The following is a 26,283-nucleotide window of genomic DNA, read 5'->3' on the forward strand; positions in this document are numbered from 1 at the left end:
TGAGTGTGCCAATCCACAAAATACCTATTCAAATTACATCTGAACCCTGGCCAAGCCAAGGTATTAAAAAAAAAATAAGCCTGGAACGGCACTGGTTTCAGGGCCTGGTCCAGTGTTAATATGACGGCCTGGGCCAGCCCCAGTTACCAGGCCTGGCCCCACGTTACATTCCAATGCTCATCCACTATTGGTCCGGGCTTGGATACCAAGCCTGATCCAAGCTTGCCAAGTCTTGGGACGGCTTGGTTAAAGGCTGGGCCATTGGTGATTTCCTACCTGGGTAAGAAAGGTTAAGTTTGAACATATGTATATTTAACCCTTAAATGCCCAAGGCCTCAGATTTTTGTCAAAAATTTATATGTTATGTAAAAATATATGTGGAACGTGGTTTCTTCGACGATTTTTTGAAAAAAATTACTTTCAGAGAAATTTTTTTTAAAACTAATGGTTGTATCCTTAAAGATACACTGGGCATTCCCTTAATTTTTTACTTCAATACCCAAATGAGCTAAACTTTGTATTCAAACGATTAAAATGCGGCTTATATTGCAAGGAAAGTAATTTATTAAAAATGTATTCATATTTCATAAATGTTCGTATAATATAATATATGTATGTATAGTAGTTATCAAAATAAACGATATGATTTTGATAACGAGGAACCTCACGCAAATGTCTAACAACAATATTTGCAGATGACTTCAAATCTGGTTCGCCCTGGAGTAATATGTTAGGTCGTCCGGAAAGTGACATAAGACATATAATTTAAACCCCCATTTCTTAGGCTTGTTAGGCAAATATTGCTTCATGTAATTTTTCATTTTTGAAGAATACATTTGTTCACCAACGCACAATCGGTCTAACTTAGGTATGCTACCGAATGTTCTGTTTAGTATATCTATCAATGGTCTAATGAGATATAGTCTATCGCGGTTTGGATCGTCTCGAGATGGAGCATTTTCTTTTTTATTAAAGTGGATGAATTTCCGTATTCTTTCAAATCGGTTCCTAGTCATCGTTTTTTGTATTGTTGGAACACAATGACCAAACCTGAAAAGGAGTTTGCAAAGCCTTCAAGTTATCGGATATACTACTATCGCCTCTAAAGCTAATTTCAGCATTGGTATATTGAATATTTCCTATTTTCCATGTTACCCTATCAAATTCAGAAGACTTCGGATCCACGGACAAGTTTTTGAATAATGAAGGAAATAAATTTGAGGAAACCCGCATGGCGATAGGTTTATCTGACCCTGCGGAAGTCCCGGCTTCTCTAGCAATCCCTATATTATCGTCATCATTTATCATGTTCATGTATTTGTGTTTTCTATTAAATCATCAGAGTCACTCTCGAAATCATCAATACTCTCATAACCAATCTCTTCACACAATATAGCACACACGTCAGCATTGGACATTTTGATTCCATCAACTATTATATAATCGGCCATTATAAAATTGATTAGAAAAATATATATCTTACGTGCACGAGCTTTAACGTCTTGTCTCATCAGCGTTCTTAACTCAAATGATGTTATAAATGCAATTAACGTGCTTTTGCATTTCAAATACATATGAGCGTTTATCAAATAAAAAGTGTGCGGCAATGCCCAGTGTATCTTTAAAGGTACAACCATTATATTCACACGTATTCAGCAGGGAAGCGAAAAATAAAATCAAGTAAAAATATTTCGTTAAAAAATTCTCTTCGGAACCAGTATAAAAATTTTCGGGTCTAGAATGCAAATAGTTCTGGAGATTTTACATAACAAAAGCGATACTTTATTTAATTTAACAAAAATAGTTTTTTTTACTTTGCTTACCAAATTTGCCTTCAGTTGCAACAATTTAGTAGAAGTATTACCCTTTATGAAGTGTGTATATTTTCTTCATGCAGTGACATGTGTATTAATGTTTTTAGATAATTAATATTGAAAATTGGTGATATTTAATGGTTGTATCTTTAAAGATGCAGTGGGCACTTAAGGGTTAAAGCAAAATTTTTTTTAGACCAAAATCAGTTTCTTTTTTTTTTATTTTAAATTTTTTTATAATTTTACTTTTTTATTAATTTTCAATTTAATTTGAACATAAGTTATTAAATAATATTAATATCTTTGAATTTTTTGTTTCGGGTAGAAATCTCGACCTGCATCCTGCCCGAGGTATGGCATATGCACATGCGAGAAACATGTGACAATTGCTTCCCAAAGGCAAAATGTAAAAAATTTCGTATCAATGAAATTTGCGGATGTTATAACTATTAACCCTTCCGATTTAATCAACTACTTATTTCCCTACCAAAAAAACTTCAAAAATCGATTTTTTAAGCCTCTAAAGTAACCAAAACTCAATAATTAAGAAATTTCTTGGTTTATTCTTGTTTTCTCCTAATAAAATAAAGGTAAATTAATTCGTAACAATAAAATAACTTGATTTCTTAACTTACATTTCAAATCTGTGTGCGACTATCTTCTTGATTTGTTTCTGACAGCAAAACCGATGAAATTGTTTTCTGTGACACCCAAAACCGATACAAATTCTGTTTTGAATATCAAACCAATAATCTCTGAATTCATGACACCTACTTTTGTCTAGGTTTTTCATATTTACGATTCTACTTAATTGGCGGACAGGATTGAAAAAAAAAAAACTAAACGTATCTAATTTCGGCAAAGTTGATTACCTTTGGCATTAAATTATCTTCTATTTAAACTACAAAAAATAAGAAAAGTTAAGTTTGAACATATGTTTAAATAACATAAAGTAACATTTGTTCGGTCAAAAAAGATATTTTTTTCAAATTTTAATTTTTTTTAGAATTTAAATTTTTTTTCGAAATTTTCCTACTTCAACTTAAATATAAATAAATCAATCTCTTTGACTTTTTTGTTTCCGATAAAAATTGCGACCTGCATACTGCCCGCCGTCCGACAAATGCACAAGCGAGATGCATCGGGCAATTGCTTCCCTAAGGTAGAATATCGAAGAATTCGTATTTTCGGGTGATTTTTAAATATATAACTATAAACCCCAAAAATTTCGCTTAGATCAATTATTTCTTTCCCTCCCAAAAAAAAAGAAACACAAAAAAATCGATTTTTAACCCTCTAAAGCAGGCACCCCCCTCAAAAAAACTCAATAATTAAGACTTTTCGTGTTTTATTCTTATGTTTTTCTTTTAGAAATAAAGATAAATCAATTCGTAAAAATAAAATAACTTGATTTCTTAACTTACACTTACTTGACAGCAAAACCAATAACCAATAAAATTGGTTTCCGTGACACCCAAAACCGATACAAATTCTGTTTCAAATATCAAACCAATAATATCTGCATTCATGACACCTACTGCTTTTTTTGATCGGTTTCAATTTTGATTCCGACAACTATCAGATTCCACAACACCCCTGATTAACGTGTTATTTATCGATGTATCAATGGACCAATGGACCAAAATGTTCACAGTTTCAAAGATAAGTATCTGTTTAAAGTTAAGAATTTTTAACTACTTCAGTTTAAGTTTTTGAATTAAGTTAATGCTTTGAAAGTAAATATAATACTCTCTTTGAATGAATAATTTTTCATATGTAGAATGAAATAATTAATGGTTTTGTAAAAATTTCTTGGTTTATTAAATCTTTATTTTCATTTTACTTTACAAAAAAAATAAAACACTAAATTCTTTGTTATGTCAGCTGTTTTTGAGCAATTAGGATACATCCAAGCAAAGTCATATGTTATATTTCAATAAAACGTCTATGATGAGCCTTTCTTCCACCACTTAAAATTAAATCCTAGTTTAACCGCTCAGCCTGTTCCTTACTAAAACCCCCAAAAATTTATCGAAATTATTACGAAGATAGTTTAACTTCATACGCAAATTTGCTGCTAGAGATGGTGTGTCGGTCCGACTATGAACAAAAAACTTTTCCCAATCTTCAATTTCTTTAATACTTTCAACTTTGCCACACTAAGTTCGGAATGTTATTTTTACAAATTATAACTAAAACAAAGTATTTCCTCGTCCAAATATTTTACAAATTATTGTATTAAATCAGTAACTTAATTTCGAGGGAATAATTTTTGTGTAGATGTTTCACCCTTTTTTTCACATCCATTGATGGCCTGCACCGTAGTGTAGTCCGTGCGAATTACTCTTGAAACGAAAACATCATTGTGTAAAACAAGACTTTTTGTAAACTGAAATTCTAGATCCACTTTTGATTTTTAGAATAGCCTTACAACTATATCACCGACATGTTTCGCATATTTCAGATAAGCAGCTTCAGGGTGTATAATACATGATGATCATCAATACTTTCATGAAGAAATTCTTAAACTGGGCATTTGAGAACCTCAAAATTATCTAACATATCCAGGACAATAAAAAAAAATTGTTTGCTTCGTAGAGCTGCGTAATTTATTGAAGCATAATATCTGCTCCGGAGTATTTGTTCGCAAATTCGAATATTAGCCAAATATGTTATAATAACTTTGCAAAAAATTAAGAAACGGAATTTAAATTAGAACCAATAGAATAATTCGCATTCAATGCGGAGTCAGTTATAATTACATAGAACTGTTTTGTATGTTCCACCACAATTTAATTAATCATATTTTAATGTGTGCGTTAAATGAGCTTCACAATTACACCCACACATATACACCACACTACACCATCGGCATCATGCGCGTCATCCGTTTCATCCCATACTCAACACACCACACGCATGATGACATACATATATTTTTTGGTATTCTTCGAATTTGAGAGAAAACGGTAGTAGCAAGGTGTGAAAAAGAAAGAAAAAATGAACAAAAGTGTAGTTAAAAAAAAAATAAAAGTTACAGAAAGTGCGGTGCGCCATAAATAACACTCATACGATATATAGTTCACATATGTATGTATTTGGGTATAGTGCTAGTGGAGTGACAAAAAAAAAAAGGGTTTATATCGGCGGAAGTGACAAAATCGTGGTGCGCAACTTTACGCACATATGCAATATAGGCATAATGCAGTGAAGTGTTGGGACATATAACCCACAGACAAAGGAAATCAAAACCCAATTGAGACAAAAGAGGAACGAGGAACTCACAACAATACCAACACCAATAACTGGCGAAAAGGAAAACCGGCACAGGCAAAAGCGCAGGCACATACACTCACACAAATATTATCCCCAAAAGCCCCTGTCGGAATTCAAAGTGAGTTGTATCGTTTCCTTTCAATATTTACATATATCTACACGTTTTGTGAGTTGCTAAAAGTGAGTTTTTCGGTTTTTGCGTTGATTATTTCAACCACCGTATTCACCTGATCTGGCGCCATGCGACTTCTGGCTGTTCACCAAGCTCAAAAGACCGCTCCGGGGACACCGTTTTTATACGACATTCAAGCCGAAGCGAAGACGGAACTGAAGGCCAACCCGGAAAGTGACTACAACCAGTTTTTCGAAGATTGGAAAATCCGTTGGCATAATGTACTACATCTAGTGAGGATTACTTTGAAGGGGATGAAATTGATTTGGTAGAATAAATAAAGAATTTTCAAAATAAATACAATGTCACCTTATTTTTTGGGTTTTTGAAACTCATACATACAAAAGAGTCTTCTATTGAACATTTTATATACGAAACTTTCTTAAACATCTACAAATCTAGTTTTCACTAAGACGATTTGATTTACTCTTACATCATCTAAATGAGCTCAGACTCAAAGGAATCTAAAACAACTCAGTTGCTAAAAGTTCCAAAAATTATTGCAGATGAAAAATGTACGCTTGCTACACGCTCAAAGCAAGGTGCTACAAAGCAAAAAAAGCTTAAAGGTATTTCATATACAAAATTCATTGCTGAGAGTGCTGGTTTGATACGATACTGCACACGACTTACATCTTCACCGATTCAAGACAATTCTGAATCGGTATTAGAAATCAAAAAAGGCAATTTAGACAATTTTTGGACGCGTCTCCAACTTGCATATGACGCAATCGTAGAATCTGACGATTCAGATCTACCAGAAAATATATATATAAATATATTTCATGGTGGTTATAAACAGTGGCCGTCCTCCCGGGACATGTTTACAGCAGTGTACACAAACCATCCTAAATTATCACAAGCGCAGAAATTGTATCACCTCAGATACAAAACCAAAGGTCAGGCAGGCGTAGTAGTCAAACAGTTCGCTCTCAATGACGTAAATTTTAATTTTGCTTGGGAAGCTCTAAAAACACGTTACGAAAGCGAGAGAATATTGGTCGACAAGCAAGTGACGACACTAATCAATTTACCAAAACTTCAGAAAGAAAACAGTGAAGAATCCATAAAGCTTCAATCCACGGTTTCAAATTGTTTGTCGGTTTTATCGACACAGCAAATGAAAGAATTTCTTACAAAAATTGCAGAAAGGGTAGATAAAATAAATAGTCAGACCGAAAAACGTTCAAGTCGACCTCAATAGAAGCTTCAATAGACCCCAAACAAGTAGCCACAATAATTTAAATAGAAGCTTTTTTAAACCGTTCACATCCGAACAGTATAAACAAACGTCATGCGAACTTTGTAGAGGTCACAAGCTCGAATCGTGCGAAAAATTCAAAAAAATTAATATTAGCGATTAAAACAATTTCGTAAGAACTAAAAAACTATGTACCAACTGTTTGTCACATGCGCATACGCATAAAGATTGCGAAAGCAAATTTAATTGCGTTTACTGCCACAAAAGACATCATTCAATGTTACATATAACCAATTTTTCCAGCTCACCCCCAAACAGCGCAAACATAAAAAGAGCAACAGGTTTAGTTGCAACAACAAATTCTGAAAACTGCCAAGAAGCACCATGCTGCTCAAAGGCGGTAAAAACCCAAACGCTACATAGCGAAAATCATAGTAGGGTACTATTACCCACAGCAGTTGTCTCCACCGAACACCGAGGAGAACTGTTTAAACTCAGAGCCTTAATAGACCAACGATCACAATGACAATTTATAGCGTCTAGTGCACAAAACAGACTACAGTTGCCAATAAAACTAGCCAATTTTGAAATCACGGGAATGGGCGGAAGAGTTGTCCAAAACTCAAATAAAATCTGCCCCATTACCCTCTTTTCCCCCAAAACGGATAAGCACATACAAGCAGAAGCTATATGGCTATCACGTAAATAGCAAGCATTGAGAAAAGGTTTCACACCTAAAGCTAGCAGACCCAAACTGCACACCCTCGCTCAAATAGATATTCTATTAGGCAGCGATCTCATGCCACAGATAATACTCGAAGTATTGAGAAAATCATAAATACACTTCTGGCGCAAAATACCATTTTCGGATTTGTTCTAAGTGGACTAGTTGCGGAACTAGTTACAACATTGACAACTCAAGTTGAGGAAGTCTCAAACGAGTACCTCAATTAACAATTGAGAAATTTTGGGAATTAAAGGAGAAGAATACCTCCATTTAAATCATATGGAGGAAGTAAACCCAGGGGAGAAAATCGTCAACGGTAATACTACTCCTTCTATCTGTTGCATCACGCAGTAGTAAATCCAGACAAAAAAACAACAAAAGTAAGAGTTGTTTTTAATACCTCGAAAACCACCAGTTCAGGGAAATGATATCTTATTTACGAGAACCACACTCCAACCAGATTTAACGCTTTTGATATTAAACTGACGTATATTCAAAAACGTATTCAATGGGGACGTTGAAAAAATGTATCGGCAAATAGTCGTACATAAAGACGACCAAGACTTTCAACGTATTATGTTCCGAAGATCCCCCACCAGTCCTTTACGCGACTTCAAACTAAAAATAGTTACATTTGGCGTTAACTGTGCACCATATCTAGCCATTCGAACACTCCCAGAATTGGAAGACAACACAAAGTCAGAATTTCCTCTGGCAACTGAAGTGTTGAAAACTCAAACGTACAGTGAATCACTAAAGTAAGTATACACCCTGATTAACAGCCGAATATGTGAATTTATTTCCAAAATAATTCGACATTTTTTTTTTATCAAAATATGTATGCAAGTGCTATGCAAGATTACTTCCAAGAATATAAAAGACACGATGACTACACATTTTTCCGTTATCTTGTCTGGCGTCATTTCGCAGAAAACTGTAAAAATCATATAACAAAAGTATAGAAGTTCGCAAATTTATGTATTTCGTTAGTCTTAATGTGATTTATTTGCGAGAAAGACCAACAAATTTGTTTCGTTGTGTAGGCACGAACCTTTTTTAAAGTTATAAATTGAATTTTAGTTAAAAATTTGGTCATGGCTCCTCGAGGCAAAGAACTTTCACAAGAATTTAATAATAAAATTGTACAAACGTAAAAAAGCCAACGCCAAATTGCAAAAGACGTTAACAAAAGCAACAACACAGTACAAAAAATTATTGAAAAATTTAAAAGAGAAGGTAATACCAAGAACCAACCAAGAACTGGGCGCCCGAAAATTTTCACGGAGCAGGAACGCAGAATCATGTTGTGATAGACGGAAGACACGTCTCCAGTGTTTTAGATGTGTGTGCGCTACGAAATCCCAACATCGACTAGGACCACTATCTTGTTGCAGCCAAGATTCGCACGATCCTCTGTGCAGCAATAAACTCACGCCATCAAACCCACGGATGGTTCGACGTCGAGAAGCTGCAATCACAACAGACAGCCGAACGATTTTCTACTCGGCTTGCACTCCTGCTTTCTGAGAGCACTCGTCAACAACTCGGTATAAAAGAGCTATGGGACGGCATTTCAAACTACTTATGTACAGCTGCAACCGAAACCATTGGTTTTCGGAAAGTACAAAAGAACAGCTGGTACGACGAGGAGTACGATCGACCACAACACGTGCGGGTTGGGATAGATACCGAGAGTTGAAGAGGGAAGCGAGATACATTTGCAGACAAAAAACAGAAGAGGCCGAAATGCTTACAGAAGGTTTCAAGACCGGAGCATACTCTTGTAGAAACCCCAAAGGTAGTCACCGATGCCCAGAGTATACTTAAATTATGGAGGGAACATTTCCCCAGCGTGCTGAATGGCAGTGAACGCACAACGCCAGGAGAAGGCGAACCCGATTCCCCAATCGATGATGATGGAACAGACGTTCCATTGCCGACCAGGAAGAAGTTCGATGGATGCCGGCCGAGCTAATCAAACACGGCGGCGAAGAACCGATAAGGAGCATGCATCAGCATCTTTGTAAAATATGGTCGGACGAAAGCATAACCAACGATTGGAATTTAAGTGTGCTATGCCCAATCCTCAAAAAAGGAGACCCGATAATCTGCGCCGACTATCGTGGGATAAGCTTCCTCAATATCGCATATAAGGTTCAATCGAGCGTATTGTGTGAAAGATTAAAGCCCACCGTCAAAAAACTGATTGGACCTTATCAGTGTGGCTTCAGACCTGGAAAATCAACAACCGACCAGATATTCACCATGCGCCAAATCTTGGAAAAGACCCGTGAAAGTTGAATCGACACTCACCACCTCTTCGTCGATTTCAAAGCTGCTTTCGACAGCACGAAAAGGAGCTGCCTTTATGGCGCGATGTCTGAATTTGGTATCCAAGCAGAACTAATACGGCTGTGTAAACTGACGTTTCCCGAAACCAAAAGCTCCGTCAGAATCGGGAGGCACCTCTCCGAGCCGTTCGATACAAAACGATGTCTCAGACAAGGCGACTCCCTATCGTGCGACTTCTTCAACCAGCTTCTGGAGAAAATAATTCGAGCTGCAGAACTAAATAGAGAAGGTACCATCCGCTATAAGAGTGTACAGCTGCTGGCGTATGGCGATGATATTGATATCATCGGCCTCAACACCCGCGCCGTTAATTCTGCTTTCTCCAGACTGGACAAGGAAGCAAAGCAAATGGGTCTGGCAGTGAACGAGGCAAGACGAAATATCTCCTGTCATCAAACAAACAGTTGTCGCATTCGCGACTTGGCACTCACGTCACTGTTGACAGTCATAACTTTGAAGTCGTAGCTAATTTCGTCTATTTTGGAACCAGCATAAATACCACCAACAATGTCTGCCTGGAAATACAACGCAGAATAACTCTTGCCAACAGGTGCTACTTCGGACTGAGTAGGCAATTGAGAAGCAAAGTCCTCTCTCGACGAACAAAAACCAAACTCTATAAATCACTCATAATTCCCGTCCTGCTATATGGTGCAGAGGCTTGGACGATGAATTTCGCATTCGATGGAACGATGAGCTGTATGAGATATATGACGACATTGACATAGTTCAGCGAATTAAAAGACAGCGGCTACGCTGGCTAGGTCATGTTGTCCGGATGGACGAAAACACTCCAGCTCTGAAACGATGCTGTACCCGCCGGTGGAAGCAGAGAAGGGGAAGACCTCCACTCCGTTGGAAGGACCAGGTGGAAAAGAACCTGGCTACGCTTGGAGTATCGAATTGGCCCCACGTAGCGAAAAGAAGAAACGACTGGCGCGCGGTTGTTAACTCGGCTATAATCGCGTAAGCGGTGACTACGCCAATCAAGAAGAAGAAGAAGGAACGCAAAATAATTCTACGAAAGTTACAGAAAAACCAGAAAATAAGTGTCCCTAAAATACAGGCCGAAATAGAAAAGTAACTGGCATACTGGTATACTGCTGCTTTCCATGGTCGGAACATCCGTAAAAAGCCATTTGTAAATAGTACTAACAGAAAGAAAAGACTTGAATTTGTAAAACTGCACGAAACCAGAGACGAAAACTTTTGGAATACCGTTATTTTCTCTGACGGGAGTAAATTTAATATTTTTGGTTCCGACGGACGTGGAAAAGTATGGAGAAATTCAGAGCTCGATCCTCAAAACAATAGTGTGGGGTTATATGGCGGCTCCTGGTGTACGAAATTTGGTTGTGATTGAAAGAATAATGGATAAAACTGTTTATCTTAACATTTTGAAGGATAATTTAAAGCAAAGTGCATTAAAATTGGGGCTTGAGCGATCATTTGTCTTCCAACAGGACAATGACCCCAAGCATACAGCTCTAGTTGTTAGAGAATGGCTGCTGTATAACACACCAAAGCAGTTAAAAACACCATCTCAATCGCCAGATTTGAATGTTTTTGACCATTTGTGGGAACATCTTGACAGACAAATTCGGAAACATGATATAAAGGGCAAAGATGACTTAGAGAAAGCACTTATGGAGGCAGGGGAAAAGAGTAAAGGCTGTCCAAATATTTACAGTTCATCATAATATTAAATTTTTTTCTTGAATTCGGTTTTTGATTGAATGCATGGTTATTTTTGTGATGTGATTTTAAGACTTTTTTGATATTAAATTTGGCTAAAACAAGAATTACTTTTGTATTATTTTTTGTTGTAAATATGTAGATAAGGCTTTGAAAAATAAGTACAATTTTATTTTCTTTTCGTATTGTTACTTTTGAATTCTATTTCACCATGGTGAAATCATCGGTGCATACTTACTTTAGTGATACACTGTATGTAGACGATATTCTGTCTGGAAGTCACACTCTTCCACAAGCATACGAAGCCTTATCATAGGTAACAAAAGCCCTCAAATCGGCAGGGCTTCCATTAAAAAAGATTACGGCAAATCATCCAAATATAATCAAAAATATTCCAAACAAAAATTTGTTGGGACACTAATTCCCTTGTATTTGAGAAGGAAAGTACATTTCTCATACACGACAGAGTCCATATCCGCATTATCAGCCATCACAAAAAGATAGACTTTATAGTCGGKGGCAAAATTTTTCGTCCCCGCAGGATGGCTTTCGCCAATTATGATCCAAGCTAAAATCTTAATACAAGAATTATGGCTAGATGGAACCGACTGGGACGAACAAGTGTTCGCAAATTTCTCAAATTCCGCGATGGGTAACCGCGTTCTGTAACGCCTCTGAAAAGGCATACTGCGCTCCCATCTATGTGTGCACGCAAAGTGACACCACGACCACAAGCCACTTATTAGTAGCAAAAGCAAAGGTGGCACCTTTAAAAACTATAAGTCTCCCACGACTTGAGTTATGTGGCGCACTACTACTGTCTAAATTAGTAGCCATGGTGAAAATGCATTTCAACATGACAAAATGCAAACTATGTATTATATGTGGTCTGATTCAGAAATTGTACCAGCCTGGTTAGAAAAACCACCTCATGCATGGAAGATGTACATTTCTAACTGAACGTCTCAAATACTTGACCTAGTGGGATCAGCCAAGTGGCGTCTAGGTACAAGATCGGGTGCAAGTCACTGCACCTTGCCACCACCACACTCTGGTGGAACGGCAACCGCTGGTTGATAGAATCTCCTGATTCTTGGCCACAATGCYCCATGCGCAACATTATCGCCCCAGAAAGTCGAAAAATCGCCACATTTCCCACATTAATAGATGATGCCGACATCCTTGAACGATTTTCATTGTTTCCGAGAGCGCTCAGAGTAGCTTATATATTCGAATTTGTAGAACACCCCAAAAGCAAAGTCAAGGGATCATATAATTTCCCATGCAACACAGTGACGCACCTAGAATTACAAAAGGCAAAGCTCGCACTAATCGCATATACACAAGCGCGCTACTTCAGTCGCGATATATCACTATTACGAGAATCGAAGCCGATTGACAAAAAGAGCTCACTCTTAGTTCTAAACCCATTTCTGGACACGAAAGGTCTGCTTCGTGCCAATGTTCGGCTTGCTAATGCGAGTCTAACAAACAATGACACGCCACCCCATAATAATTCCCGAGAGGTCACCATTTGCCACATTATTCCTCAACTACATCCACATCTTAATGCCGAGCATCGCCTCATGCAACATATGGTACGCCAGGAGTATTACATCCCCCGTCTTAAGCCGCAAAACAAGAAGTGCATCTTCACGTGTAAGATTTGCACTATTCTCAAACAGAAGATGCGAACGCAGATTATGGCAGCACTTCCACCGGAACTCTGCCTTTCACTACAACAGGTGTTGATTTTGCTGGGCCTTTCCAGGTAAAGGCGTCCACGTTAAGGTCTCCCACTCTCATGAAAGGCTACGTGGCTGTCTTTGTATGTTTCACGACAAAGGCAGTACATCTTGAGCTATGTAGTAATCTGACGACGGAGGCTTTTCTCGCGCCATTTGCTCGCTTCGTTGCTCGAAAAGCAATTTGTGGATTTCCTATAGCAAGTGTCACCCGATATCGTACAAAAGTACGCCCCTCATGGTATCAATTGGCAACTTATACGAAGAGTTCAGGACGTTATTAAATCGAATTGAAGCCGTTCTCAATTTACGACCACTCACAGTACTCTCGCAAGATCCCTCAGATTTCACCGCCTTAACTGCAGGGCATTTTCTAAAAGGAGCACCCATCCTGGCCATTCCTGAGCCAGGCGTGGAGTCGCTATGCCTATTAAATGGATGGGAACGAATTAAAGTTCTCCATAATGATTTCAGCCGCCGATGGAAGGACGAACACATAAAGGATCTCCACAAAAGATACCGCTGGAAGACTCCTGAACAAGCACCTAAGCTTGGAGACTGTGTGCTCATTCATGATGATTGTCTACACCCTACCGAGTGGCGGCTTGGCCGCATAGAAAGCTACATTATGGCTCCGACGGTCACATACGAGTAGTGGATCTCCGTACGCAAAAAGGAAAGCTAATCAGACCGCTCGTGAAGTTGTGCTTTTTACCCACCACCGACGACTGACGACCGCGAATCCGAAAACCGAACAAACCAAACCGATATTTTTCGATATAATAAAATCACTAAATTTAACAATAATACGAGAAATCCGCCAATACCGACCGTAAAAAAATACCAAACCGTAAAAAACAACAAAGAACTAACCACAAATGGTCGATCAATACGACGACCCATTTATGCCACATATCGTGGCACGATTGCCCATATCAACTTATATGACAGATATGTATAATAATCAACAATCTTTTTTATACAGATTACTATGGAAGCAGATACGCCAGTCACACCCACGCCACGCACCGGGCCTATACTAGCGCCCCGAACTGTGGTTGCAACAACGCCGGCACCTGTACCGGCAACACCGCCTGCAGCGGTCCTTCCATCCGCGCCTCGTAGTGGCACTCGACCACCACCACGCCAATCACGGACTTGGGAGACCCTAAGGTGCCACATCTGTCGACGCCCACATCGCCCCGTGCAACGGCAACAAGTTACCCAGGCACACGGGCATTGCCACAATTGCCTGTCACATACACACATGACTTGGGAGTGTGAGTCACGAGGGCTGTGCCCTATGGCACAGGCTGCATCACACGCTGCTACATCGCAGCGCGGCACGTGAAGCGAATCGGCCACCCATCCATCGCGGCCGCATACCCCGATTCCAATCCGCAACTCGTGGCACACTCTAGCGAGGCGGAACATCGTCGCGGCATCGACAGCCTGGGCCACCACCTCGTCGATCTACGTTGTGCGTTGTGGCCACGCTTCAACAGCTGCAGCGACATTTAGGCTAAACATTCTTTGAGGGGGGCCTGGATGGTTAAATGAGCTTCTGCGCCCCTCTCTAATTATAACACGACTACACCCACACATACACTCCACATCTTCACACTACACTACACACATCGACTCAACACATCGGCATCATGCGCGTCATCCGTTTCATCCCATACTCAACACACCACACGCATGATGACACCACACAAAATCAGCAAAAGGGAGCGACGGACGGCGCCCGCCCTCTTTTGTTCTTCATCCGTGCGCAAACACGTTTCAACATCTCGATCGCCGATCACATACATATATTTTTTGGTATTCTTCGAATTCATCGCCGAGTTTGCAAAGGGTGAGTGCCGGTAGTGCTTTATAGAAAATATATATAATGTTAATGTCCGAAAACTTAATTTTTTACCCGAATAAAGTTTCAATCGAGTTTATCAGGGAACATCACTGGCCCTGAAATATTACCGCATTTTTTTTTTGATAAGTGAGATGGCAGATGCTCTACTTAGCCTATACTATTTAATGGTGTCAAAAGACGTTTTTAAACCGCCCTATATCAAAACTGATACTAAAAATACAATTTTATTAGTGGTGATATTCCCTGAGTTACTTCGATAAAAAGATAAAAGGTCAATGTATTATAAAAAGTTGTATAATTTAATAACATACCTTGCAATCCTTTGTACTCGTTTGCCAAATACGAATAGAGTGATCATTTGAACAAGAAGCAAATATACTTCCATCCATGTGTACACGAACCATACGCACCCATTCTCTATGGCCAGAATATGTTTTTACACAGTATCTAATAACATTGAAAAACTATCACATACGTAACCATAAATGATAATTAACAATATTTCATACCCTGTGGCCACTTCCCACATCTTTATGGTTTTATCTCGTGATGCTGAAATTACGTAATCTCCAGCCGGCACAAATGCCACAGACGAAACATTATGGTCATGTCCATGCATTGTTTTTACGCATTCGTAACTTTGTTGAAAATCCCATAATTTAATGGATAAATCAGCGCTGCATGATACTAAAATAAAAATATAGTCTTGGGTAAATAAAACGGTTGTCATAATTAATACACACCTAAAAGCTTTCCTTGGGCGTCAAATGCTACGTCTTGGACAGAATCGGTATGACCTTTTAAAGTACGTTCATATTCTCCAGTTTCGAAGTCCCAAATTTTTATAGTAGCGTCCTCTGATGATGAAACCATCAAACCAAAAATTGGGTGAAATGCCACCTAATGAAAAAAGCAGTTATTGTACCTTATTACACAGGTTAACAAAAAAATTTCCTAGTTCTATGCAGTGAAGTAGAGAGGGGCCCCTCTCATATATTATATATGACTCGAGCACATCAAAAAAATTTTTGGTAGATATGGTAAAACAAATTTGGTTCAATAGCCCAAAAGATGTCGTAATCCGGTGTCAAAATCTTGAATGTACTTTTAGGCACGTATATATTGTGACAATAAAAGCATCCGGAAATGTTAATTTATTTCCCCGGGTAAATTATATTAAAAAAAATTATTTTTCTAAGTTGGTATGATTGTCCTTAATTAGTATGTCAAATATGCGCGCGATCTGTCCATCAGTTTGTTTATATCAGCTGCTTAAGTTGGTACACTTCAGTAGTGTGTGGCTATTTTTACAGTCGATAAAAATATCGAAAAAAAAACTTTTTCAAATTTTGTATTTGTAATCAAGTTTCCTGTGCAGAATCATTGAAATTGGTGGAAAAGGCTTACGGTGATTTAGTTTTATTAGAAACACAAGCCTACGAGTGGTACAAAGGCTTAAGATGGTCGAGAGATCGTTGGAGACATGCTTCGTTCTGAACAACCTTCGGCTTTTTCAACTGAAAATATTTAAAAAAGAAAGTGAAAGATACAGTGGTAGACATTCGTATAAACGCACAATGAAATTTTTCGAAAAAGCATATTTAAAGCAGATTATTTCGAAGAAAAGATTTTGATATGTCAATTGCTGTAATGCTATATACCAATGACTGGCGCCAGTAAGTCTGCATGTAATGGTACTTGTTTAAGTAGGCAAATCCCAATAAAAGAAGCATCGCAGTAGTAACGCGGACATTCGTATAAGCGTATGTTAGAAAAATACATATTTTTTAAAAGAGGAGCTGCAGCGTAAAATTTTTTCTGCTTTTCACTAGACGGTAGATAATAAATAAAAGGTAAAGTGGGCTTTTTAGTGTAAAATTTTGTATTTACATGTCTTTTATTGATAATTTAGACCATGCCTAAAGGATCTTATTTCACGCAAGAAGTACGGATGTCAGTTACATTGTTAAAGGAAGAGAAGTACTCAAATCGTGCGATTGCAAGGAAAATAGGGAGGTCTGAGAACGTAATCCGTAATTTAAAAAAAAAAGACAGTAAGTATGGAATAAAACCTCCAACAAAGGGTAACCAAAAACTCACACTCCGTCAAAAAGGGCAAATACTCCATGAAGCAACAAAAAATAAACTAAATTGCAGCCAAATTAAAGCAAAATTAGAGATCGACGTAACACCTCGTCAAATCGCCAGGGTGCTCAACACTTCCCCGAACGTTAAATGGACGAAATTAAAGAACAAGCCACGTTTAACAATACAGCACAAGCAAGACCGGTTAAGATTTGCCAAAAAATACATGTCCTGGAAAAAGGAGGCAGAGGGTTATTTTTTCGGATGAGAAAAAATTCAATTTAGACGGAAAAGATTGCTACAGTTATTACTGGCACGATCTAACCAAAGAAAATGTGGTGCGATCGAAACGAAATTTCGGAGGCGGGAGCGTCATGGTTTGGGGAGCATTTTGCTATGATTCTAGGCTTAACCCGGTACCCATAACATGCCGCATGAACTCCACAGCGTACATAAATCTACTCCAATAAAACCTTATTACATTTGTAAGGCAAGCAACGGAAATCGAATATGTATTCCAACAGGACAATGCCTCGATACATGCTTCTCGGCAAACAAAGGCATGGTTGGAGAGCCAAGAAGTGCCTTTACTTGATTGGCCGGCATGCAGTCCGGATTGTAACCCCATAGAAAATCTGTGGAGAGTAATGGCAGGGAAAGTTTACGGCAATGGGTGTCAATACAGCAACGCCAATGAGCTTAAAACTTCAATTCAGCAATGTTGGCTTGATTTGAGCGGAGATTTGTTCAAAAATCTTGTTGAGTCTATTCCAAGTCGCATTTTTGCTGTTATTGAAAACCGGGGTGGCCATATCAAGTACTAAGATTATGTTAAAGTATCGCGTTTTATTTTATTTTCCATAAGATGTGGAGTGCGCTTAAATGAATGAATCCTTAAAAATCCAGATTTCTTTAAAATTATGTTAAGTATTCACTAATTACTGTTGAATTGATAAAAATTATAAATTAATTAAATGTAAGACAATAAAATGAATAACTTTCAATATTTAAATGCAACAATTAAAGCTTTTATTTATTAAAAACCCAAAAAATATGTGTGCGCTTAAACGAATGTCTACCACTGTATAAGCTTAAAAATCGTTAGGCAAGTGTTATACAGATGGCATTACAGCTCGACATCTCGCGAGTCCGTTCGAATGATTATAGTAGATATATTTGGTATAAAACGCGTTTTTTCTCGACTCGTCCCGATAAAGCTAAATTTTATCAAGAATAGTACCGCAAACAGTTTTCTTTGGATATGCTTGATCGTGCAAATTCCGATCCCACATTCATGGAGAGCATTATAACTGCCGATAAGACATACGTTTGTAAGTTTGCCATGCAAACAAGTCAATAATTATCAGAATGGAACACGTTTTTAGTCGATCGAAAAGATAACCCAAAATTCGCAGTAGGAAATCCCAAAAAGCGCTGTGTGTGAAAAGTTATTCGAGGACTGGAATCATTGGCATAAGTGTATTACATCTGGTGGAGACTACTTTGAAGGCAACAAAATAAATACTGATAAATAATTAAATATTTTGCGATTTATTTATAAATTTATTTATTTATTTATTCTGGGTACTATTTTGTCACAAAGTATATCGATTACACAGGTCTGCGACAAAAATGCTGTCTGGCTTTTTCAACTGATTTATATTGTATATTCAATATTGAAAAAACATTTGATTGTAGAAAGAGTATATTAAAATCATACGACAGAAGTTAATAGTGGATTTGTACGTATTAACCCGAAAGTTAACAACATTCAACTGTATGGCTGTTTCCAGATGAGCCAAATCGAACAAAAATTGTTTACACATGAAGAACTTCCAAGCAAATGGATGTCTGCTTTTTGGGAAAACCTGGCACATCACAACCAAACCACTGGAACGCAGAGTACTAAATTCTGAGTGGTACAAAACCAGGTTTTGCCAATTGTCTTTAAAGAAATCGATTGATTGATCATCGATTGAAACAACTGCATTATTGAGTCCTCAAAACATCGACCGTAAGGTACTGACTTGAAACTGAATCATTTCTTTTTAATCTTCAACGTAAAAAAATTTAAATATTTTTAAACACTTAAAGAGGTGGTTGATGTGTTCAGAACGAAGGTTTTGGAGATACCGCAATCAGAGGAGCAATGGAGCTTCGACAATTGGTTCAAACGCATGCGAAATGGTATAGATATTAATGGAGAATATTTTGAAGAGCAATAGAACGATTTTCTTTGATTATCTGGTTATGTTTTCTAATTCCGAAATATACGAGGTTTGTGCAAAAAGTATTGCGAAATTGGTTAATCTTTTTTTTCAATACGTAAAATTTTTAAAAATTTATTATTTGCGGACTTGAAAGAAACGTTGCTTTTGTCCAAGGTTTTTGGTTTTCACACAAAATTTTATACAGATTCTTTGATGCATTTTTTGGAATAAGCAATAAACAAAATGCTTCCAAAAAGATAACTGTCAAAAATTTATTAAACATTTAAAATGGCCGACCTTATCACCATAGGTAAACGATATGAGTACTAACATAACGCAACAAATCAATTGATACTCAAATATACGTAGCCCGCGAAAATTCAAAATTCGCCATATGTTTTGTACAAACCTCGTAAAAGGAGACATACATATATAGTACATTGTTGTTCTGAAAACTAAAAAAAATACTCAAAAACATCAAATTTGTTTAAAAAACGGAAAATTTCTATTAAAATGAACGGGTTTTTGATCTAACTTGAACTCATAAATATATTGGAATAATTTCATTCCATTATTTTACATTAAATTACTGTCTTTACTTTCAAAATAAAGTATGTTCTGTATGAGCTAAGACATAAACTTATTGTAAGCTGACCAACTACGTGTAAAGTCGCGAGCAAAATAATCAGAATATTACATTACTTTTATTCGTGTAATGTGAAAAGATATGATTCAAAATGCAAACAGTTAATTTCATTCTTTAATCTGCAATAAGCTATTCGTCCCATTACTCATGGAAACGAAATACTACATAAAATCATCATTCTTTTTAAAGTCGCATCCAAACGATGAAAATTGCTTCAAATACTTAGTGTCAAAGGTTCTGATATTCGACGGCTTATTGCTCATCGACAGTTGATCACAAGATATGGGTATGGATCTTGAAAAAGGGGGGTGGATTGTCTGTCATAGAGATATAACGTCAAAGGATTAAAAGAGTTTGAAAGGTAGTTGTCATTGCCTAATGAGTCAAAATCTATATCTATTATTCCCCCTTCGACTACTTTTCAGAAAATTCAAGAGATGTGAGTTAAGAGCAAGGTGAACGATTTCACCAAGATTTTAAGGAAATGACAAAAGTATCTGGGGAAGATGGATCTTGTAAATGATGGCAGACTACTATTGGGCGTTTGATAGAGATTCCTACAAGCGCGATGGGAGAAGTGGCTGCTACCACCGGCAGATATAATGCGTCTAGTTGCTCTGTTGCTCAGTTACAGCGGCTGTAGTACTATTGTCAATTTGACGGTTAGGCCTGGTTGAATGAGGTAAACGAAGTAGTGGTGAAGCATCGAGGTCTTTGGGAGAGGGTCTTCCTCGAGATAGTGGAGCGGAGCTGCCTCAAAATATGACAAAGTGCAACCCAGTCCAAAATAACACGCTGGAGGAGCGAGAGGTTCAGAAAGATTTGGGTGAAATCCTGGAAGCCAAACAGAAAAGGGTAAGCAGGAGCTGCAACCCCACCCCGAAAAAACTGAAGGTACTTCAGATAAACTAAGACTAAAGTCGCCGTCATACTCTACATACATCTCTAGTGCAACAAACAACGAAGCCGCCTTGGTGGAACAGGGAGCTCGTCTCACGTAGACCCCAGAAATTCTTTAAACTAACCAAGATAACCGATGAGGAGTTTTGCTGGGTGGAATTATACGATCTACTATACTAGAGGAAATTCGCAGAGCCAAAAGATGTGGAAAAGATAACTTTGGTAACTAGGCTTAGGAAACTACTATCCAAGTACCCGACTACCTCTAAGCTAATACGCAAAATATGTGTACAGGGGTCTGGGAACAGTGAAGAATGATTGGAATACTTATTAAACACGCATTCTTCAGGGTGTACGTTCGCTACTTCCAACCTGTAAGAAAACGAATAGAGTACGTTCTCTCAGATATCACAACAAAGTACAAAACACTTTGGGTACTTAACAACATCGATGGCAATATATTTAAGGCTTAATACTGTGAATATTATTCGAATGAGATCCAATGACTAACATTAAAATGCCGGTGAGATGGAATACCTTAGTGCAAGATCATGTGTAAGCCGTTTTTAACGATTTTAACATGTACTATAGAAAGTGCATAGAAGTAATCAGAAGATAGACGCTAGACCACCACATCTGCTCTATCTAAAACTAACTAGATATCTAGGATCTTTACATTTCGAGAGACTGAAGGAAGTATCAGAATTGGATATCAAGTCTCTAGTAAACTTCTTAAAAGATGTTGACGTCCTACACGACGTAAACTTCAACTGATATTAATAATATACTTCCATCTGGCGTTACAAAGGACCAGTAGATCATTTGCACGATCTCATATTTGCAAGACCGATCAAAAACCATTTAGGAAATAGTCCACAATGGGGCCAAAGGGGGTCCTTTCACAGATTAATAAAACAAAAATATTAAGCTCTTTCAAAACGAAATATGCTTACTTAAACTACATACAATTCTACATCACTAAGCAACAAATATACACAAATCAAATACGTAACTGTGCTGTGTGAAGTCATGATCTTAACATTTGTAAAAAAAAAAAAATTGCACAATTTTTTTAAGTGAAGTCAAAAGAAACTTGTTAAAAAGCATATGAGGTAAAATGTTGCGCTCGTATTATTTCTTTACAGCCTTAAGTTCAAAACGCATAAACAAAAATGTATATTTCCAATTCCAGTTTTGTGATAACGGTATTTTAGTGTAAGAACAAGTAAACAAAGTCTACACAAAGTCTACGTTGTTTGCTTGAATTGAAAATACCGTTACTTTTCATGCATACGTTTCTTCTTTTATTGTGATTTAATATAATTAGCCGTTTCAAAAGACGCGTTTCAAGATTATTTAAAACCAAGGAAACCAAAAGAAAGAAATTAGTCTGCCGGAAAACAAAATAATTATTAAATTGTGGAAAGTTGGCGAAAGTTTCAGCAAAATGGGGCTAAATATTGGACGAATGTATTCATATGTCCAGTTTGTAGTAAACATTTTCAAAAACAAACAGGGCTTTGAACGACAAAATCGCGATCGGGCCTCTCAAAAATATTATCAGTCCAGAAAGAACGCAAAATAATAAAGCAGAGTCGCTAGAAAAAAAACCATACACGTAAACAATCGAAAGCGCATTTAATTTGCTCCTAATTATATAAATAAGTCTGTAGAACTTTTGAAATAAGAAATATAGGATTTGTCCGGAAAGTAGTAGGACTGATTTTTTTCCGCCGCGACTGTATTTCGAAGCCTGCGTCCACCCATTGGATTCGGTACAGAGTGTTCATAGCTGTGTTCTGTGCTCTGTGAGAGGTGCAAGCCGATATTGCAGCATTCGTTAGAGTGGAGGTAAAATTAAATTATGTGTGAAACTCGGTAAATCTGTGACCGAGACGTTTGATATTACCAAGCAGTCTTACCCAGATGTTGCTTTAGCAAGAAGTGGTGTGTATCGGTGTCACCAGGCCTTTTTGGAGGTCCGGGAAGAGGTCGCTGATAAATGAGCAAATCCAAAGTGAAAACAATGCTCGTGGTCTTTTTTGACATCAAAGGCATCGTCCACCATGAATTTGTTCCTTCTGGACAAATCGTCAGCGTCAACGCAAAGTTCTCAAGAGACTCAAACGTAGGGTTTATAGGGTCCGACAAGACATCACAACCGATTGGAAGTTGCGCCACGAAAACAAAATCTTGTTGGTTCACTGAAACAGCGTGATGGTGAAATTATGGTGTGGGATTGCATGGCGTCTGATGGCGTAAGTCAGTAAAGTGCTGAGAATCTTCGATTATCTTCGACGTTTTGCTTTCAACAAGATAACGATCCGAAGAATACTGCTGAAATAGTTCGACTTTGGCACTTGTACAATGTTCCTAGACAGCTTAAAATGCTCCCTTAATCCCCTGACCTTAATCCTATTAAACATACAGGAAATCCAATAGAATTCGTCAACATACAATAAAAAGTAAACAGATCAATTTTTGAGATCAATGCCAAATCGATTGAGGCTTTAAAGCAACTAGGCTATCTAACACAGTTTTGAATTTAATTTTTATATGCAAGGTAAGAAAGGGCTTTATACGAGCCGATGTAAAAATCACTTATCTCAGGGCCTTCTCGACCGATTTAAATCAAATTCGCCAAGTAAATTTACTATAATATTCTATATCATAGTATGAAAATGAACGAAATCAAACTACAATCAGGCCTACTTTTCATGTAGCACAATTATAGTGAGTACGAGTGAACGTCGACATTCCTAATATCATATGTATTGGCAAATTTAATAGCATTAATAGCGGCAGAAGGTAAAGCAGCGGGAGCAAAATAATCCACGCTCACATTATCAGCAGAAACAGCAACTTTGGACGTAGACGTCAAAAAAGTTTTGCGGTATTTTCGTGTGTTGGCGGTGAGAGCGCGTAGTTCTAGTTTCAGTAGAAAGCTCATTTCACGCGCTAACACGTGTTTGATTGATTGTCGTTTCTTTTAAGTCGTGAGTTATAGCGTCGCAAACATGGAGCAAAATAAAGAGAAAATACGGCATATTTTACAGTACTACTATGATAAAGGCAAAAATGCATCTCACGCCGCCAATAAAATTTGTGCAGTTTATGGACCTGATACAGTTTCCATTTCCACCGCACAACGATGGTTTCAACGTTTTCGTTCTGGTGTAGAGGTGGTCGAAGATGTGCCACGCTCCGGAAGCCCTGTCGTCGAAAATTGCGATAAAATCACTGAATTGGTCGAAAGAGACCGGCATAGTAGCAGCCGTAGCATCGGTCAAGACCTGGGCATGAGTCATCAAAAAAAATTTTATGAACAATTGAAAATTCAATAAAAAAATACTTTATATATATATATTTGTACCACTAAAAGCGACTGTGGTGAGAATGGAGCGTCAAGGAATGCCATCGATACAGCGGGTGCGAGATAATCTACGCTCACATTACCAGCAGAAGCAGAAACAGCCACGTTGGATAGAGAAGCATTTGTACCATAGTGGCAGCTGTTAGAGTAGAGTTGCGAACAGATGAAGCGGTAAAGAAACCATTCGTTACTAATGCAGAGGATTTACCGTTGTCCGATAATTTGTTCTGAACATTGTAGACCTGTGAATTTAATTCATTCAGCTTTACGAACAAGGAATGATCAGCACTTGGTACAAATTTAGGTTTAAGCAAAAAATCTATATCAGCCTGTGATAAATTAACACTGGGCAGAGGAAAGAATTTGCTGCATTTGTAGTAGCCTTAGAACTTCCTGATTCCAATGCAACTTTTTGTTTTGAGATCGGATTGCATCTTCAACCCCAACTCCGGCCTTGAAATTTTTGGAAATTCGCCTAAAATCGTGACATTGTTTACCTAGCGCCTGAAATACGCATCTCATGACAAATGCATAGAACAAAAGTTATTTGTCACGTCATTTGCTACCGAAATGCCGTTCCCGAGATAAGAGCGAAAATGCGGCGCGGCACAGCGCAAGGAGAAATTGTTGCAGCTCTCAGCTAACCTGTATTGGGCACCCAGAACCCACCGCGTGGAGGTGGCTGCTCTTCGGGTTACCCCCAAGCCCAACCTAACCAAGCAACCATATGTCAGGCTTGTCAAATTTATTGATAAAATCAGATCTTGTACTAAACTTTGGCACTTGTTTCCTAGATTTCAGTGTAGAGCGTATAAAACGATCACGAGATTGGGGGCCAATAACTTTAGAAGATGCTTCTGTCACCAGTTTGACGGTTCTCTCGACTGCCACGGTGGGAGAGGGGAATTCACTAAATTTGCATACCTCTGCTAAGGAGAATGCTTTCTGGAAGAGCAAAGATAGCATTCTGTTGAATGGATGAATCGACAACCTTGCGCAGTTTAGAAGGTAAGTATCTCGACCTTTTAATTGCAGCATAGAGATGGCGCGATTGATTGAACTGTTGAATCTTATTGAGAACCACAAAGGTGAGTAAACTGTAAGTATGTACTTGACCAAAATCTTTATTTCCTTTGTTGGTTTGTCAGTAGAAATGTATAATCTCAGAATTCTATTTGCACAGGTGAGCCAGCGAGATTTGCACATGTTACCTGGATGCATCGACGCTAAATCTGAGAAACATTGAAAGGAAATAACAGCTTCTGATATTTTATAGAGATAAGCTTGGTCTGTGCTAAGTTGGGTCGGATTAATAACCTCAGAAGGTAATTGGCAGGATGGCAACTTCTCACAATTAGGGAGCAGAGAATGTATTTGGACTCTTTGAGACACCATCTATGTGTTCGAAAAGAGCACGAAATGGAAGTTCGTTGAAGTGTAGAAGACAAACAACCCACTGTAATGGAATACCTATTCTTTCTTCTAGTTTCCGAATGATTCCGTCTTTCCAACCTGTGTTCGTGTTGGTGGCATCAGCACCGACTCTTTGATAGTGTCGCGGTAGTACTTTTCACCTTCGCTGACTTGTGTAAGTGTGTTGTCTTTGCAGCCGTCAAAATACAGCCCATATACAGCGTCAATACTTTCGGTGTTTTGGAGCTTAATTCCAACACTTTTTTTGTCCGACTAATGTTGCATTTGTCAGTGACAAAGCTAGCCTGATCCTCTGTTATCAAACCTGCTTTTTTGGMATCYRGAAAAGCAGATGAAACAATCAAGGCCGCTGCTCTATCACTTACTCCAAATCTTCGGGCAGCTAAAGCAGTGTCTTCTAATACTAGTGTGTTTTGTTTGGTTTTAGAGGATGGAAGAGAAAATTAATCATCAGCATCATTTTGGGAAGAATCCATGTGCGACGCACCTACATTGTTGTCGTCTGTATGAGAGTCTGGCTGATCTGAATGGTCACGTGTTCTAGCTGATACTTTTCTGGTAAGTGTTGATGCTGAATGACGTTTTGAAAGCTTTTCTTTACGTTCATTTTTCTTTGTAATCTTTTTTGTTTCAGGTAGATCAACACTTCCAATCCGACCAATGCTTCTGGTTCTCTGCTCCAAGAGAAATGGTTGTTCATTGATAGGAACTTTCCTTTCCTCTGGACAAGTGCAATAAGAAAAATAAATGCATTTACAAGCAGCGATGTCAAATAATTTT

General features: G+C 38.0%; 1 protein-coding gene across 2 annotated transcripts in view; it reads right to left on the reverse strand.

The window, feature by feature from the left end:
* The window catches only part of LOC108972072 (lissencephaly-1 homolog), a 154,674-nt gene that overhangs the window by 76,341 nt on the left and 52,050 nt on the right, over window positions 1-26,283 (reverse strand). For both annotated transcript variants that reach the window (XM_018938539.1, XM_018938538.1), the window contains exons 4-6: window positions 15,599-15,755; window positions 15,365-15,542; window positions 15,167-15,302 (exon numbers count right to left, since the gene is read on the reverse strand). In XM_018938539.1, coding sequence (XP_018794084.1) covers window positions 15,167-15,302; window positions 15,365-15,542; window positions 15,599-15,755 — 471 coding nt within the window. The remainder of the gene's footprint in view (window positions 1-15,166; window positions 15,303-15,364; window positions 15,543-15,598; window positions 15,756-26,283) is intronic.

This window comes from Bactrocera latifrons, unplaced genomic scaffold (genome assembly GCF_001853355.1).
Source record: "Bactrocera latifrons isolate USDA-ARS-PBARC rearing strain unplaced genomic scaffold, ASM185335v1 scaffold_375, whole genome shotgun sequence".
Taxonomy (NCBI): Eukaryota; Metazoa; Arthropoda; class Insecta; order Diptera; family Tephritidae; genus Bactrocera; species Bactrocera latifrons.